We start from the raw sequence: 19,412 nt of genomic DNA, 5'->3' as shown, positions 1-19,412 counted from the left end.
ACACTCCAGCCAGACATGGTCCTGTGGTCCACAACAGCCAAGCTGGCATATGTTGTGGAATTGACAATACCATGGGAAGATGGTGTCAAAGAAGCTTATGAGAGGAAAAAGACCAAGTACTCTGAACTGGCAACTGAAGCTGCCCAGAATGGCTGGAAGACCAAGATTTTCCCTGTAGTAGTGGGATGCAGGGGATTCGTTGCTACATCTACGACCAGTCTGTTGAAGAAGATGGGGGTAAGGGGTCACTCCCCCCAACAAGCAATCAAGTCCTTGTCAAATGCAGCAGAAGAAAGCTGCAATTGGATTTGGATTAAAAGGAAAGACAACAATTGGGCTGCAAGATGAAGACAGGAGGGTATGGAACTGAGGGGGGTGTATCTAGGATGCCAGGTAGAACCGTTGAGCCCTCTGGAGACATCGTGGGCTTATCAACGAAACGTCAAAGAAGGAGGGTGCCCACCTGATGACCTTGATGATGTACCTACCCTCCCTCCTTGTCACCACTCCAAACCCACTGCCAACATCAAGAGTGCCGACTTACCATAGGGATTGAAACATCAAGTCCTAGTAGCTCTACTACTATATTAAATATATACACTCAGTGGTCACTTTATTAGTTACCTCCTGTACTTAATAAAGTAACCACTGTGTGTACGTTCATGGTCTTCTGCTGCCGTAGCCCATCCAGTTCAAGGTCTGACATCTTGTCCATGCAGAGATGCTCTTCTGCACACCACTGTTTTAGCGTGTGGTTATTTGTGTTACTGTCACTATCCAGTAACAATGGATTCTCCTCTGACCTCCTCCCATGAACAAGGTGTTTTCGCCCACAGAACTGCCCCTCATTGGACAAAAAAAAATCTACCGATGCTGGATATCTGAGCAACACACACAAAATGCTGGAGGAACTCAGCCGGCCAGGCAGGATCTAGGAAAAGATCACAGTCGACGCTTTGGCCCGAAATTTCGACTGTACTCTTTTCCTAGATGCTGGCTGAGTTCATCCAGCGTTTTGTGTGTATTGGTGCTTGCTGGATATACTTTCATTTTTCTGCACTATTCTCTGTAAACTCTGGAGACTGTTGTGCAGGAAAGTCCCAGGAGATCAGCAGTTGCTGAGATACTCAAACCACTCAATCTGGCACCAATAAGCATTCTGCAGTCCAAGTCACTTGGAGCACATTTCTTTCCCATCCTGACATTTGCTCTGAACAAGTAACTAAACCTCTTGACCATGACAGCACGCTTTTATGCATTGAGTTGTAGCATTGATTTGGCTGATTAGATATCTTTATTAACAAGCAGGTGTACCTAATACAGTGGCCACTGGGTGTAACTTGTACAGAAATTCTCTTTTCTAGACCTTTCGTAGCTGCATTTTCAGTGTCTGTCTTTTTCTCATTTAAGACACTCCTTAAATCCTTAATGTTTAACCTAGCTTTTAATAATTTGATATCTTATGCGAAACAGTATCAAATGGTATTTGTTTAGTTCCTTGTGATCCACCTCAGGTATTTTACTCGGTTAAAGGAGTTATATAACTACAAGTTATGGGTCAAGAAATATAAGATGTTTATGTAGCCAGTCCTCATAATTTAAACCTTTTAACACTCACTATAGCCATTCTATCAGTAAGAAATCCCATGACTTCCATAGTGTTATAGAACACTACAACACAGAAACAGGCCCTTCAGCCCATCTAGTCCATACCAAACTATTATTCTGCCTCGTCTCATGGACTTGCACCTGGAATAGAGTCATAAAACATTACAATTTCTCCTCAGACAGTAAAAGTTGCAGACAGTTTGAATGAGTTGGCCATTTGATGAACGCAAATTTACAGGGAATTTCTACATTCCACCAAAACCACTTCCTTTAAATGGATGCTATGTAGATATCTCGTCACATAACCTAATAATAATAATCTTCAGGGCCAAGGAAGGATATCTTCAGTGCACAAGATAAATGCTCTGTCAGAGGGAACTGCAAGACCAGAATCCAGAAGGCTCTCAGTAAATCTGTAAGACTTAGCCGAGGGAGCATAAGTGACTGGACAAGTTCTCTTTCAAACAGTTTTATTGTTTCCAGACCTCATCTGTGTGGGTTTATATTTACTGTAAAAAAAAAATGCAGAAAATAGAAGCAAGCATGGATCAAAATTGTGGGAATTATGGGAAGAGCATGATTGTGTGGCAGAGTAATTTTAGACTAAGAATTCCTTGCCCATCACAGATACGCTGCTCCTCTCTGGTGTAATGAGTCACTTGCAAAGTAAATTTGAAGTAAGTTTCTTATCCAAGTATGCATTCATCAGCATGTATGACTTGAGATTCATGTTCTTACAGACATTCACAGTAGACAGAGACATACAATAGCGTCAGTGAAAAACTACACACGATCAACCAAGATGCAAAATAAGGCAAATTGTGCAAATAAAAAAACAGAAAAATAGTTAAGTAGATAACTGAGAACATGAGTTGTGGAGTCTTCAGGTTGTGGAATCAGTCAGTGTTGCGGTGAGTGAAGTTATCTGTGCTTGATTGTTGAGGGATAACTGTTTCTGAAGCTGGTGGTGTGGGACCTGAGTATTCTGTACCTCCTGCCCGATGGTGCGAGTGAGAAGGAAGCATGTAAGATCTGGAAGGGATGTTGTAAGCAGTCCTCTTGGACCTACCCCAGGAACCATTCTTTACGAGAATACACAGTGAATGTCAAGTAGTGTGTGCTTCTGAAGACCAAATGTTAAAAATCTGACCCTATATTGACCACAGATATAGATCCCACGGTGATCAGGGTCAGGAAACTTGGCAGGTCACCACGAGAGCACAATCTTAAAACTGGGGCCAGATCATTCAAGAGCAGCTTCAGGGAAGGATTTTCAGACAGAAGTGAGTCGAAATCTAACACTCTCCCTTTAAGTATTTTTATCTTTTCATGGAACACGGATGCAACAGGCTAACACCCAAATTGTCTTTTAGAAATGATTGGTGATCTGCATTCGTGAACTCCTATGGTCGAATGTTGAGGCAGGAAATGAATTCCATAGGTTCCCAACCTTATTTATGCCATGGACCCCTACCATTAACTGAGGGGTCTGTGGACTCCAGGTTAGGAACCCCTTACTTAGATGAAAGAAGCGGGTGAGAAGGTTGTGTAAAAACTGAGGATCAATTTTATAAACTTATTCAGAGATACAGCGCAGCAACAGGACCCTTCGGCCCAACGAGCCCATGCTATCCAATTACACGCATGTGACCAATCATCCTACTGAAACCCATTTTTACTGCGCGGCTCTGGAAGTGCGGCTCACTCACCCCTCGTTAACAGCCACTGGACTCCGCAGCGAGAAACCCACCCTTTTCAGACGTTGTATATCTAAGATGTATACGACTTATGTCCCACCAAATCCATGAGGTGGGGATGTCTCGCCCACCCAAACCTCAGTTTCTGTAAATGCCATGTGATTTACCGCCCCCCCGCCAAAAAATCGCCCATCTGCTTGAAATGACAGACCATATACTGCATCCAATTATAAAGAAAGTATATTTATGAGCATTAACTTAACCGAAGAGTTAGTAAAGAAAAGAAAAAAAACATTAAGAGCCTATTACAACTAAACAAACAATTGTGTGCATGTCGGAGTTCAAATCTCCCAAAAGTCATATTCACTGATCCTCGGTAGACTTCCGTGCCTTGGGCTCCATCAAATCGCGCATTCCCACTGGAATGAATCGTCCACCCGGCTCTCTCCAGCATCTTCTCTCCTCATCTCCCGCTGAACAAAGCCCTCGACCTACGCTGGTATCAGTCATAAAACCCACTCACACGGTCTTCTGTAGAACCTTCTGCCAGTTCCACTCTCCTGATTGGAGAGCACACATGCCTAGTTATCCCTTATCTTTAATGGTAATGTAAACATTGCCAGCAAACACACACTTCAGTGGTAAGAACACGAAGGCAGATTATTATCTAAATGGAGTCAAGTTAGGAAAAGGGGAAGTACAACGAGATCTAGGTGTTCTTGTACATCAGTCACTGAAAGCAAGCATGCAAGTACAGTAGGCAGTGAAGAAAGCTAATGGCATGCTGGCCTTCATAACAAGGGGAATTGAGTATAAGAGCAAAGAGGTCCTTCCGCAGCTGTACAGGGCCCTGGTGAGACCACACCTGGAGTACTGTGTGCAGTTTTGGTCTCCAAATTTGAGGAAGGACATTCTTGCTACTGAGGGAGTGCAGCGTAGGTTCACAAGGTTAATTCCCGGGATGGCGGGACTGTCATATGTCGAAAGATTGGAGCAACTGGGCTTGTATACTCTGGAATTTAGAAGGCTGAGAGGGGATCTTATTGAAACACATAAGATTATTAAGGGATTGGACACGCTGGAGGCAGGAAGCATGTTCCCGCTGATGGGTGAGTCCAGACCCAGCGGCCACAATTTAAGAATAAGGGGTAGGCCATTTAGAACGGAGTTGAGGAAAAACTTTTTCACCCAGAGAGTGGTGGATATATGGAATGCTCTGCCCCAGAAAGCTGTGGAGGCCAAGTCTCTGGATGCTTTCAAGAGATGGATAGAGCTCTTAAAGATAGCAGAATCAAATGTTACGGGGATAAGGCAGGAACTGGATACTGATTGTGGATGATCAGCCATGATCACAGTGAATGGCGGTGCTGGCTCAAAGGGCCGAATGGCCTACTCCTGCACCTATTGTCTATTGTCTATTCTACAGAAAGCCCATTACGTGAAATACCCTACAACATTAGCAGTAAAACCTTTACCAGGGCATGACACTACTAAGTCATAAGTCTTTAGAATGTAGGAGGAAACTCAAACACCAGGAGGATATCTACAGGGTCACGGGACTACTAACATCGTCTTAAATGTGCTGGTTCAGCTTTTGGACGTCTCCGAACAAGAGTCTTTGATTGTGATATCCAAACGGACACCAAAATGTTAGTGTAAAAAACAGTGGTAATCCCAGCGCTCCTGTATGCATCAGAAACCTGGACAACATACCGACGACATCTGAAGGCACTTGAAAAGTTTCATCAACACTGTCTTCGAAACATCTTAAATATCAGCTGGGAAGATAGAAGAACCAATGTCAGCGTGCTAAATGAAGCAAAAACAACAAGCTTTGATGCCTACATCATCAAGAACCAACTAAGATGGAGCGGTCATGTTGTTCGGATGAAAGATGAACGCCTGCCGAAACAAATCTTCTACTCCCGGCTTAAAGAAGGCAAACGCAAAAGAGGTGGACAACAGAAGAGATTCAAAGACGTCTTAAGAGCCAACATGAAGAAATGTAACATCGATATCAACAATTGGGAAACCAGTGCAAGGACAGGAAACTCTGGCAAGCCATCATCCGAGAAGGAACAGCAACTTTCGAAGCCAACAGGTGTGCAGAATTAGAAGAAAAGAGAAGAAAATGGAAAGAGAGGCAGCAACAACCAAAGCCCGATCTGCCATCTGGAACTACCTGTCCTGAATGTGGAAGAACTTTCAAAGCCAAGATTGGACTCATAAGCCACTTGAGAGCCCATAAGTAGATCAACAGAACGAAGACCATCATCCTCGACATCGAGGGATAGCCACGACGACGATGACGACTACTACTACTACTACATCGACTCAGGCCTAGGGGGCCGGAGTCGGGCATGATAACGGACTCTCCACTTCTCCCTCTCCCTCATCAGTGTGTTCAGTTCATCTACATTAGCCACACCGCTGTCTTCTAGGAGCATGTTGATCATAGTCTTGGGTGGGCGCCCAGGGTTCATCCTCCCGTGCTTGGGCTATAGAAACTCCTTACAGACAGTGGTGGGAATTGAACTTGGGTTGCTGGTACTGCAATCACAACCAGAATCAGATTTAATATCATCGACATATGTCATGAAATTTGTTAACTTTACGGCAGCAGTACAATGAGGGGGAGGGAACATCAACTCAGACCATGAGAGGCTCACGTCGGGCATTTTCAAGCCTTACGAGGCACAGATTGGAAGTCTGTGTGGGGTGCCACCCCTCGCACAGACACTAGAGCAATGTGTGGTTAAGTGCCTTGCTCAAGGACACAAACACGCTGCCACAGCTGAGGCTCGAACCGGCGACCTTCAGATCACTAGATGAACGCCTTAACCACTTGGCCGCGTGCCCAACAATGAACACATGATAAATAAATATAGAGGAAAAAACTGAGTTACATTAAGTATAGATATGTCTATTAAGTCATTAAGTTAAGTAATGAAAAAAACAGAAATAAAAAAGTAGTGAGGTAGTGTTCATGGGTTCAATGACCATTTAGAAATCGACGGCAACACTAACTGCTACGCTACAGTGCCCTCCTTGTTCAAAAAATATTAGTTATTGAGAGTTTATGGAGCGAAAATGGGGAATGAATTTTTGAGCAGTTCAGCAAGATCCAACGAAATGATCTCGTGGGGCCAGATCTAGATCAGATTCAGATTTTATTTATCGTACGTACATAGAAACATACAGCGAAATGTGTCGTTTGCATTTAAAGTGGCCAATGAACCTACTGAGCGTTGGCCCAGCTTGACCACGCCGATCAAGATATCTATTTTGCGTTAGCGACCAGCACAGCTATGGATGTGCTAGGGGTCATACATTATGGTATCAAAACAGCAGTCCCAGTCCACTCAGCAGAACAACACTGAACACATAAAACAGAACACAACAAGCAACAAATCAGCAACAGCAAAAACAAGCCCCCTTCCTCCCTCCCACACATACTGACAGGCCTCGGTCCTCCAGTCTCCAGGCTTTGGACATCGTGCTTCAACTTCCTTTCTTCTGGTTGACTTGCTGATGATAGAACCCCGTACTCCAGGCACAAAATGGCTTCCTTCTGCCTGAAGTTTTAGGCCCTGTGAGGGACCAGCACAACTAGAACCCCAAAGTTCACCACAGACTCCAAGTTATGGAGTCTAATCTATGCAGTTGAATACTTCATCGGTACTTCTCTCACTGACTAGGCCGTTGTGAGGAATGAGAGCAAGAAATTTAAAGTCATTGTTGGAAATAGGTTCACTGCCAAGAACTGAGCCACCATTGTACACATTTGAGAGTTCTGTTCAAGAAACACTCATAACTTAATACATGACAGTTATAAATTGTGGGTGGACTGTAAAATATAGTCTTTGTGTAGCTCTCAGTTCATTATCAGGAAACAGTCAAACTATTAATTTACATTCCCTGGACTGCCATTGGCCCTGTTATCTTGGCATGACAAAGCAGGTTTTGTGCAGAGACAGCGGTGCAAAATGGAAGCGATAAAGCCACTGAGAATGAGTACAGGAGTGGCTTTTTGGTCAGAAGCTAAAGTGCCTCTGATAGTCACTTATATCTGCGTTGCCTTGACGATGACATATGTATGCTTTTTCCCTTAGTGCTGATGTGCTGTGGTCAGGGTCAAGTGCCCGAGGCGGAACGAATGAGAAGGACGTGGGGGACAAGCTGCTGAGGCAGGGAGGGAGACTGCAGAGGACCTGCGGACATCGGCACACATTCAGTCTGTCTACACTGGGCCAAAAGACCAAAATAACTTCAGGAATGCTGAGCTTAAAATTACCTCGTCTCCTCAGCATCAATCAAGTGCCCAAAGTAGGTGCATTTCAATTAAAGTTTTATATCTGTAAATGCTTCCAACTCTCTGGTTAGGCTTGCCAAGTGCTGCTAAATGATAGTATGGACATGGAGGGCAGAAAGGCCTGTTTCTGTCCTGTTTACCTCTGAGTCTATGATTCAGCAAATCATGCTGCATCTGCAAGATAGAGAAAAACTCCTTTTCTTTCCACAGTTTTTGACTGACCCCTTGGGTGTTCCCAGCATTTTCTGTGTGTGTATGTGTTTTTTTTTTGTTTCAGCTTTCTAGTACGTCTGTTTATTTATTTATTGAGATACAGCGTGGAATAAACCCTTCCGGCCCTTTGAGCCGCACCTTCCGGCAATCCCCCAATTTAATCCTAGAACAATTTACAATGACTGATTAACCTAGAACCAGTAGGCCTTCGGACTATGGGAAAAAACCAGTGCACCCAGGGGAAACCCACATGGTTACGGGGAGAATGTACAAACTCCTTACAGCAGCAGCGGGAACTGAACCCACGTCACTGAAACTGTAAAGCGTTATGCTAACCACTACGCTACCGTGCTGCCCCTGCACAGTATCTATCTGCAGTAGCTTTGACGTTCAAGGTTATGAATTGGTAAATTGGTGTATCATTGTCACGTATACCAAGGTGCAATGATAAACTTCATTTTGCATGCCATTCATTTGGATCATTTCATCAGAGCCTCGAGGTCATACAAGAGACAAGCAGCAACAATATGTAACAGTTACAGCTAATAATGTAGATTCTGAGGTCTTACACAACATGCTGGACCCTGATGAAGAGTCTCGGCCCAAAATGTCCACTGCTTATTCCTCTCCGTAGATGCTGCCTGATCTGCTGAGTTCCTCCAATATCTTGTGTGTGTTACTCTGGATTTCCAACATCCACAGATTCTCTTGTGTTTAGGGCTATGAGATCAACAGTCCATCTTAACAGAATTCTTAGATTTAAAGGAGTGGAGTGATTACAATGGAAGCAATGAGGAGATCTGCAGAGAGCACCTTGCAACCATGTTCATCAACCTGCTTCGTGAAATTTCTCACCTCATATTCCATCAGAGTAGCCTTCTCTTCTCCTCACCTCCCTCTGGTGCCCCACCTCCTTCCCTTTCTCCCATGGTCCACTCTCCTCTCCTATCAGATTCCTGCTCTTCTCCTCTTCCACCCAACTTCCTAATTCATCCCCCATCCCTCACCCACCCACCTTCTCCCTCACTTTGCTATCATCTTCCAGCTTGTATTCCTTCCCCTCCCCCCATCTTCTTATTCTGGATTCTTCCCCCTTCCTTTCCAGTCCTGATGAAGGGTCTCAACCAGAAATATTGACTGTTTATTCCTTTCCATAGACACTGCCTGGCCTGCTGAGTTCCTCCAGCATTTTGTGTGTGTTGCTCTGGATCTCCAGCATCTGCAGATTCTCTTTTGTTTCTGAAATTGGGACAGGAGAGACCTCGTATCTGTGTTTCTTTCTTTGGAACTTAATTCTTGTATAAGATTCAGAGAGGCCCAAAAAGAACAACCAGAGAGGACCCATTCTTCTAAGCAGAGATGTCGGTGATAGGAGGCATAGATTGGATTCTATTAGCGGAAGAGTGGGTTCAGAAAAGAAGTATTTCCCTCAGCAAAGGCAGGGGTTTGAACTCACTGGTGAAAGCCACATTCATATTGATGCCCAGTTTAAGAGCTTTAGCTGGAAGGTGTATGGTCAAATACTAAGTAGGATTACTTTATTTTATTTAGAGATACAGTACGGGGGAACATGCCCTTCCGCCCCGATGAACAGCACTGCCCAACAACCCACCTAATCACAGGATAATTTACAATGACCAATTAACCTACTGACTGCCTTTGGACTGTGGGTGGAAACCAGAGCACCCAGGAGAAACCCACACACTTCATGGGGAGAACAAAGATCACTGGAATTGAAATCCAAACTCCAAAGCCCTGAGCTGTAATAACGTCGTGCGGCCGTGGTGCCTCTGAAGTCCATTCCCTGCTAGCACAGAATTAATGGGCAGAGTGGCCTCCTGTGCCATAAATTCCCATGACTCTAGTTCCGAAAGTGAGGAAAAATATTATTTTTGCTTTTGCACAGTCTCCTGTTTGCTGTAATTGGCTCAGAGTTCAATGGGGCGGCACGGTTGTGTAGTGGATAGCACAATGCTTTATAGTAACAGTAACCCGGGTTCAATCCCAGCCACTGCCTGTAAAGAGTTAGAATGCTCGCCCTGTAACTGTGCAGGTTTCCTCCAGGTGCTCCAGTTTCCTCCCACACTCTGAAGACGTACCGTCTTTTAATTGGACATTGTAAATGGTCCCACGATTAGGCTAGAATTAAATTGGGGGATTGCTGGGTGGCTTGACTCCACATTCTATGTCAATAAGTAAATAAATATGAATGGAAAAACAATTCCAATAACACAAGCGGTACTGCAGGTGCTGGAAATCCAGAGCAACACACACAATGTGCTGGAGGACCCCAGCTGGTCAGGTGGTATCTGTGGATGGGAATAAACAGGTGACATTTCAGGCAGAGACCCTTCATCGGGACTCCATCCAATGGTCAACCTCTGAATCTGGTTTCTGCCTTCCAGTTTCTGATGACTGGGGTTATTTTTGGGCAGTATTGTCCTGCCTGACAAAAAAGTCCGGCCAACTTCCAAAAACAAAATGAGACAATAATGAGAGAGAGAGTGAGAGAGAGAGAGAGAGAGAGAGAGAGAGAGAGAGAGGGGGGGGGAGAGGGAGGGGGAGAGGGAGGGAGAGAGAGAGAGATGGAGTGAAGTACTGTTGTTTATTGCAATCAATGCCGTGCTGGAATAAATGATGTAAATGTTATTCCTCTGAGACTAGAGTCTTTAAATGAAGAGCCAAAAAAAAAATGTAGAGCACCTGTGTGAATGTCACTTTAAGCAAAACAATATCATCTTGATGTAATATAACTTCATTTGCATTATAGTGGGAGTTAACCCTGGCACTGAGATGAACTGCATGTGGTTTTGGTCATCTTATTTAAGGTGGGGGGGTGGAATTTCTCCATTTCTCCATTGAAGGCTCAGTGAGTTGTTTCCTGGGATGATGGGCCTTTCTTATTAGGAAATCTGGAGTCTGTATTAATTAGAGTTAGATGAATAATTTTATTGAAAAATATAAGATTAAAAGGAGAACATTCATGGGAGACTCTCGAGCAAAGGGACATAATTATAAGGTAAGGAATGGTTCATTTAAAACTGAGATGCTTAGATACTTACTGCAAATCTTTGGAATACCCTACTCCAGAGGGCTGTGAAAATTAGATCACTGGGGGCATTTAAAAGGGAATAGATAAATATTGGAAGTTTAAAATTCTGAGTGGATGCGGACAGAGGGTTCCCTCTTGTAATGCTAAAATTAATGAGCACTGTTTCAGAATAAACAGTTGCCCATTTGAGACGGGGAAGGGTTTCTTCTCTCGAGGGTGGTGAATCCTCTTCCTCGGACGTCTGTGGAGTCCGAGCCAGGGTATATGCTCATGGCTGAGGTCAGCAAGTTGGAAAATAATGGTACAGGAATGTCCGAGCTTTAGCAGGAACTTAGCAGGGTCAGTGAGTTGTTGGTGGGCTCCGGATATGGAGTTCCATGCGGGCAGGGGGAGCGAGGCCCGATGACCCCCTAGGTTCATGAATCAGTGATAACGGAGTTCGAGGCTTGTGTTCAGCGTCCTGTCATCAGCGAATCCGGAATTCGAGGCCTAGAGTTCGGTGATCAGCAGGTCCTGGGGTCGATGCTGAGGATCGAGACTCAGGGATCGAATCAGAAGTTTGGAAGTCTAGGCCCATTTGCCAGAACCCCAAGCCTTGCAGATCTCTGTGAGTTCTCTGGGGAAGTCAAAGCCCAATATCTGCAAGCCCAAGTCTGAAGGCTGGAGGCGAGGCTAAAGAAAGCAACCTGTACTGGGGTTAGAGGACTGTGTGTGTGTGTGTGTGTGTGTGTAAGGAGGGGGGAGGAACGCGGCCTGTTTTGCTCTTGTTGTTTTGTTGCTTGTTGCGTTCTGCGTTGTTCTGCCGAGCATTGTGGGATTGCTATGTTGGCACCAGAATGTGTGGCGACATTTGTGGGCTGTCCCAGCGCACCCTCGTGTGTGATGGTTATTAATGCAAATGACACACTTCACTGCACGTTTCAATGTGCACGTGATAAATAGACCTGATTCCCGAATCAGAGACGATCATGGCGTATTCTTACCGACAGGCCTCTGAAGATTGTAATGCATAAAAGGAGCCTAGCTCAAAACAACTCTTACAATCAGTCTTCAAACCTCTACTCAATGTTGAAGGGCTTTGTATATTTACTTAGACCTTAAGACCATAAGACATAGAAGCAGGTTTAGGCCATTCAGCCTGTCAAGTCTTCTCTGCCATTCCATCATGACTGATTTATTATTCCTCTCAATACGATTCTCCTGCCTTCTCCCTGTAACCGTTGATATCCTTATTAATCAAGAACCTACCTCGCAGGGATTGAGAAGGAAAACATAGCAGCCATCACTGAATGGCAGAGCAGACTCGATGGGCCAAATGGCCTAATTCTGTTCCTATGCCTTATGGTCTATCGGGAGAAGATGGTGGCGCGACGACAGCGCGTGCGGCCTCTCCGGTGATGAATATCTGTTATCTGTCAAGTAGGGGACCGTGCACAATCCTGATTTGATGGAGGCGGATGTGAGTGCATAGCAGAACATCTGGAAAACCTCTGAAATGTCTGCTTTGCTGCCGCTGCTACTGTGTGGTAACTGGAATCTCTGGAGCTGAAGGCCTCGAAATCCTCGGCCTTGCGTGTTTCAGTGGCCGGGGAGAGGTCGAAGGCGCTCAGCAGAGGATGGTGCTCCGGAGGCTGTATCAGAGAGGCTGCTCGGAAGCTCGGAGTTTTCGGACGGATAGACTCAGTGTCAACTATGGTCGGCTGCTTCCAAGGTATCGGCAAGTTGACGGTGCCTGGAGGTTAATGGCAGGGAGTTTCTCCCTTTTGCCGCCTGCTATCGGGGACTCGGGAGTCGATCGACTCGGGACTTTGAGACTTTTTTTTTACTGTGCCTATGGACTGTTCTTCATCAAATTATGGTATTGCTTTGCACTGCTGTAACTATATGGTATAATTATGTGGTTTTGTCAGTGTTAGTCTTTGGTCTGTCTTGTTTTCTGTGATATCATGCCGGAGAAACATTGTATCATTTCTTAATGCATGTATGCATTTCTAAATGACAATAAAAGAGGACTGAGTGTTCTCATAATCTAAAAAAAATGCTGTTGCTGCCAATATTTAAAACTTACTCATGAGATGTGTGCTTTGCTGACAAGGTAAACTCCACTCCACAACAAAGGAGGGAGGGAGAAGAAGGGCAGTTAGAGTCCAGTTTGCCAGAATTTAAAAGATGTTATTATTATTAAGGATGAGGTTTCAGGATATTCGGAGGTACATGATTAAATACACCAAAGTCGGCATGGTTTCCTTGAGGGGAAATCTTGCCTAACAAATCTGTTGGAATTCTTTGAAGAAATAACAGGCAGGATAGACAAAGGTGAGTCAGTGGATGTTGCCTACTTGAACTTTCAGAAGGCCTTTCACAAGGTCCCACGTGAGGAGCTTAACAAGAAAAGAGCCCAGCGCATTGCAGAAAAGATAGCAGCGTGGATAGAAGATTGGCTAACTGGCAGGAAGCAAAAGTAGAAATAAAGGGGTCCTTTTCTGATTGGCTGCTGATGACTAGTGGTGTACCACATGGGTCAGTGTTGGAACCAGTTCTTTTCACATTATATGTAAATGATTTGGAAGACAGAATTGATGGCTTTGTAGCCAAATTTGCAGATGATATAAAGATAGGTGAAGGGACAGGTAGTGCTGAGGAAACAGGGACTCTGCAGGACTTAGATGGATTGGGAGAAAGGGTGGGAAAAAAAGTGGCAGACGGAATATGACATATGGGTACGGTCATGCACTTTGCTAGAAGGAGTAAAGGCGTAGACAATTTTCTAAACGGGAAGAAAATTCAAACATCAGAGGTGCATAGGGACTTGGGAGTCCTTGTACAGGATTCCTAAAGGCAAACTTGCAGGTTGAGTTGGTGATTCGGAAGGTAAAAGCAATGTTAGCATACATTTGGAAAGCTCTAGAATATTAAAACAAGAATGTAATGCTGAGGCTTTATAAGACTTTGCTTAGACTGCACTTGGGAATATTGTGAGCAGGTTTGGTCCCCTTATCAAAAAGAAACCATATGCTGGCATTGGAGAGGGTCCAGAGAGGTCTCACAAGAATGATTCTGGGAATTAAAATATTAATGTATGAGGAGCATTTGATAGCTATGAGCGTGTACTCACTGGAGTTTAGAAGAATGAGGGAGGATCATATGAAACATATCCAATATTGAAAGGCAAAGACAGAGTGGGGGTGGAGAGGATGCTTCCTATTGTGGGGAGTCTAGAACCAGAGGGCACAGACTCAGAATAGAGGGACATCCCCTCAGAGCTGAGGTGAGGAGGAATTTCTTTAGCCTCAGGGTGGTGAATCTATGGAATTCATTACCATTGACAGCTGTAGACGCCAAGTCATTGGGTCTATTTAAAGCAGAGGTTGATTGGTTCTTAATTAGCACATCAAAAGTTACAGGGAGAGAGCAGGAGAATGGGGTTGAGAGGGGTAATAAAGCAGCCAAGATGGAATGGTGGGACAGATTCAATAGGCCAAATGGCCTAATTCTGCTCCTACTCTATGCCTTATTGTCTCCTGCCGGTGCCCCAGTCAGATTACACTACCCCACTTCTAAGCACTTGCCTGGATCCATGCCAGTCATAGTCCCTGCCCAACCAAGCAATGGGCCAATCACAAACACAAGAGATACTGCAGATTTTGGAAATCCAGATCAACACACACAAAATGCTGGAGGAACTCAGCAGTCAGGCAGCTTGCATAGAAAGGATTAAGAGGCTGAGTCCTTTCATCAGGACCAGAATGAGAGGGGGAAGAAGCCAGAATAAAAAGATAGGGAGAGGAAATGGAGTACCAGCTAGTAGGTGTAAAGTGAAGCCATGTGTGGGGGAAGATAGGTGGGTGAGGGAGGGGGATGGAGTGAGAAGCTGGGAGGTGATAGGTGGAAAAGTTATAGGGCTGAAGATGAAGTAATCTGATGAGAGAGGAGAATGCATCGTGAGGGAGAGGGAAGGAGGGAGGTGATAGGCAGGTTCTGAGAAGAGATGAGGTGGGAGGAGAGCCAGAATGGGGAATGGAAGATGAGAGAAGGGGAAGGCGGGGAAACTACCTGAAGATAGGGAATGGATGATCATGCTATCAGCCAAGCACAGAGCAGCTTGGCCCGCAGAAGGAGCAAAATGAACATCTTTGTCCGACTTTGGCTGAATCAGCTCTCAGAGTGGCCTGCCTATGGGCATGTCGGAGAATGCTGGGATTTCATGGCGTAAAGTTCCAGCACAGATGCCTTTCCCAGGACATTCTGCCTGGCACTGGACTCACAATTTATATTTTGGGAATGTTCCAATTAAGGATAAGTGATCACTGTCAATGTCCTACCACGGGCAGTGGTCGAGACTCAGAGCCCAGACAGCGGTAGATAGACATGAGAGGCAAAGACATTGCAAGGGGGCAACATGGTAGAAGTGACCGAGATGTGTAACTATGGCTTAAGTGCCGTGAGCCGATCAACAGTTCCGTGATTTTTAATAGGAAGAGTGCAGAAATAAAGGAAAAATAATAAAGGCTAGGCCAACTGTGCTGTTTGCTGGCATCCACACCGGACTGGGAAGCAAGCGGTTCCGGGTTCGAATACGGCCGGATCCTTGCACACACTTTCCATTCGTGCTGGGCTAAGCGTCGAGCTACCAACTCGCCCTCATAAAAGAACAGACAAAATTGCAGAGAAAGATTGCCACCCAACGTGCCACAAGGCGCGGAGAGGAACAACAGGGCCGTTAACTAGAACTGTCAAACTCAAGCCAACGCTCGGCAGTAGTAGCTTAGCACGAAACAAATACCGCTCAGTAACAGCGCCAGTCTAAATGGTCGTCTTCTTTCTGGAACCAAGACAGCGGTAAGTGGGGAGCGTTAACATTGCTGAGATTTTAGTCAAGCTCAGACTAGACGAAAACAAGAGGAAGAGCGTTAAATACCACCACAATGAAACACTGATTGGCTGCAACGTACGTACACACCAATGTGTTTACTAAACACTTCTCATAGCCCATCTGCGACAGAGTCCATGATTGTGACAGAAAGTCTCTCAGCTGCAAAATCACCAGCACAAACCAAGTAGTTTTGCACATGGGTTACATATTGCTTGGTGGTCAGTGTTTATGTATAATATTTCATAAATTCTGTCGTATTTATTTATTTTCCTGTAAATAAAGAAACGGAATCTTTAGGTATTATGTGGTCATATAGACATAGTAAAATAATAAACTTACTTTGAAATTTGAAGTGGGTCACATTAATTAGTCAGACCACATTTAGATTATTATGAATAGTTTTGGGCCCCATATATTTTTAAGAAAGGATGTGCTGGCATTGGAGAGGGTCTAGAGGAAGTTTACGAGAATTATCCCAGGAACGGAAAGGTTAACATATGAGGAGTATTTAATGGCTCTGGACCTGTACTGACTGGAGTTTAGAAAAATGAGTGGTGATCTCATTGAAGCACCCTCCAATATTGAAAGGTGTTCATACCGAGGATGTTTCCAATAATCGGAGAGCCTGGGACCAGAGGGCACATTCTCAAAAAACAAAGACGTCCCTTTGCAACGGAGGGAAGGAGGAATTTCGTTAGCAGAATGGTAGTGAATCTGTGGAATTCATTGCCACAGGATGGCTGTGGAAATCAAGTCAGTAAGTATATTTAAAGTGGGGGTTGATAGATTTTTAGTCAGAGTGTCAAAGGCTACAGGGAGAAGGCAGGAGAACGGAACTGAGGGATAATAAATTAGCCATGATGGAATGGCTGAGTAGGCTCCATGGTCTGAATGGCCTAATTCTGTTCCTACATCTTATGGTCTTATGTTCTAATGTGTATATTTAAAGTGGAGGTTGATAGATTCTTGATTGAATTTGAATTGAATTGAATGGAATGATCTTTATTGTCATTATACATAAGTACAATGAAACTCTGTTTGGCTTCCTCTCAGGAAATTAAATAAAGCAGTAGATAAAAACAAGACAGTAATAGAAAAACAGTATTAAATAGATAAGTTGCAGCAGCACCAAAATATCACAGTAATGCACAAAGTGCCGTTAGTGCAAGTATTTGAGTCCTTGTGTGTGTATGTGTGTGCTCACAGATTCAGTCATTGTTCTGTGGGAGTGGTGTGATGGAGGCCACAGCTCTGGGATAGAAGCTGTTCCTCAGTCTATTTGTTCTGGCTTTTAGTGTCCTGAACCTTTTGCTGGGCAGCAGCGGGTCGAACAGGGAGTGGTCGGGGTGTGTGGTGTCTCTGGTTATGCTGATTGCTTTCCTCCTGAGTCTGCTGGAATAGACGGTGTCCAGTCCCGGGAGCTCCATCCTGACAATTCGCTGGGCTGCCTTCACCACGCGATGCAGGTCTTGTCGCTCAACGGCTGTGCTGCTGACATACCACACTGTGGCTCTGTTGCTCAGGATGGTTTCAATTGTACTTCTGTAGAAGTTAAGCAACAGCTTTTGTGGAAGTTTGGCGTGTTTCAGCTTTTTGAGGAAGAAGAGCCTTTGTTGTGCCTTTTTTACAAGCAGAGAGGTGTTGGTGGTCCATGTCAGCTATTTTGACAACGTAACTCCAAGGAACTTTAGGTTTTCCACACCTCTACCATGTATATGGAGGGGGGTGTGTACTCTGTCCTTTGATCTCCTGAAGTCAATGATCATCTCTTTTGTTTTAGAAGTGTTAAGGAAATAGTAAGCAAATCAAAGGCAATGGAGAGAAGGCAGGGGAACGGGGTTGAAAGGGAAGATAAGTCAGCTATGATGAATTGGTGAAGAAGATCCATAGGCTGAATGGCCTAATTCTCTCCCATGTCCTACGGGCTATAAATGGTGGGAAAAACTAAATAAATAGTTCAAGAGAGGAATAATGAGGTAGTGTTCATAGATTCATGGCTTGTTCAGAAATCAGATGGAAGAGAGCAAGAAGCTGTTCCTGATGGGCCAAACGGCCTCCTCTGGCCACTTTGATTCCCTGCACTGAAATTACGTCACCAATTTACGAGCTTTTTTTTTGTCATTTTGTCTCCATGGCTACTCATCTAAAAATAACATCAGCTTCACCACCAAGGGAATATTTTGTTTATTGTGTTCAATTCCTTGCTGGCGTGTCGTACAAATGCTTTACAATATTTTATCTGTATTAAAAAGTGATACTTATTTAATGGCGCTAGAACTGACACGTCCATCCAAGTTCCACATATCGGTTTAAAAATATAGAGCTTGCTGTACCTAGGGAACAGAGAATACTCTGAAGTTGTCTCCAGTTCTGGGCTCTGAGAGGAAGTAAAGAGAAAAGCCAGGTATTCCAAACTAGATGGAGGAAAGGAGACACAAGAAACTGCAGATGCTGGAATTCTGGAGCAACACACAAAATGCTGGGGGAGCTCACTGGGTCAGGCAGTGTCTACACCAGGGGTTCCCAACCTGAGGTCCACAGACCCCTCAGTTAATGCCATAAAAAAGGTTGGGAACCCCTGATCTACATTCAGTGGCTACCTTATTAGCTTCAAGAAGTACCTAATAAATTGACCTCTGAGTTGACTGCTGTTTGTAGTCTTTTGCTGCTATACCCATCCACTTCAAGGTTCGATGAGTGTGCATTCAGAGATACCCTTCTCACTGTTGTAACATGTGGTTATCTGAGTTACTGTCGCTTTCCTGTCGGCTTGAACCAGTCTGGCCATTGTGCTCTGACCTCTCTCATTAATAAGGCTTTTTCACTCATAGAACTGCCACTCACTTGATTGTTTTTGTTTCTCGCACCATTCTCTGTAAAATCTAGAGACTATTGTCCATGAAAGTCCCAGGAGATCTGCAGTTTCTTAGATACTCAAACCACCCCATCTGGCACCAACAATCATTCCTTAGCCGAAGTCACTTATATCGCATTTCTTCCCCATTCTGATGTTTGGTCTGCACAACAACTGGAGCTCTTGACCATGTCTGCATGCTTTTATGCATTTGAGGTGCTGCCATGTGATTGTCTGACTAGATTAGATTAGATTAGATTATGAGGACACACAGTCCTCTTTTATTGTCATTTAGTAATGCATGTATTAAGAAATGATACCATATTCCTCCGGTGTGATATCACAAAAACACAGGACAGACCAAGACTGAAAAACTGACAAAAGCCACATAATTATTACATATAGTTACAACAGTGAAAGCAATACCGTAACTTGATGAAGAACAGGCTACGGGCGCAGTAAAAAAGTTCAAAGTCTCTCGAAAGTCCCACATCTCACGCAGACAGGAGAAGGAAGAAAACTCTCCCTGCTATGCCCGACCACAGTTCGACTCTGAGTCATCTGAAAACTTTGAGCCTCTGTCCAGCCCCCCGACACCAAGCACCGAGCACCATCTCTGCCGAGCGCTTCGACCTCAGCCCCGGCCACCAGCAGCAGGCAAAGCCGAGGATTGGGCCTTCCCTCCAGAGATTCTCGATCGCACAGTAGCAGCAGCAGTGAACCAGGCATTTCAGAAGTTTCTCCAGATGTTCCTCCATGCTTCTCATGGCTGTCTCCATCAAATCAGGATTGTGCACGGTACC

General features: G+C 44.6%; 1 protein-coding gene across 5 annotated transcripts in view; it reads left to right on the top strand.

Moving 5' to 3' along the window:
- The window catches only part of LOC134355762 (membrane progestin receptor gamma-B-like), a 131,821-nt gene that overhangs the window by 46,527 nt on the left and 65,882 nt on the right, over nucleotides 1–19,412 (top strand). For 4 of the 5 annotated variants that reach the window (XM_063066136.1, XM_063066137.1, XM_063066135.1 and 1 more), the window contains one exon: nucleotides 7,418–7,631. The exons of the other annotated variant lie outside the window; for it this stretch is intronic. In XM_063066136.1, coding sequence (XP_062922206.1) covers nucleotides 7,418–7,631 — 214 coding nt within the window. The remainder of the gene's footprint in view (nucleotides 1–7,417; nucleotides 7,632–19,412) is intronic. 5 annotated transcript variants of the gene reach the window in all.

The sequence above is a fragment of the Mobula hypostoma genome, chromosome 13 (genome assembly GCF_963921235.1).
Source record: "Mobula hypostoma chromosome 13, sMobHyp1.1, whole genome shotgun sequence".
Classification (NCBI taxonomy): Eukaryota; Metazoa; Chordata; class Chondrichthyes; order Myliobatiformes; family Myliobatidae; genus Mobula; species Mobula hypostoma.
This window is presented reverse-complemented; position numbering and strand designations above follow the sequence as displayed.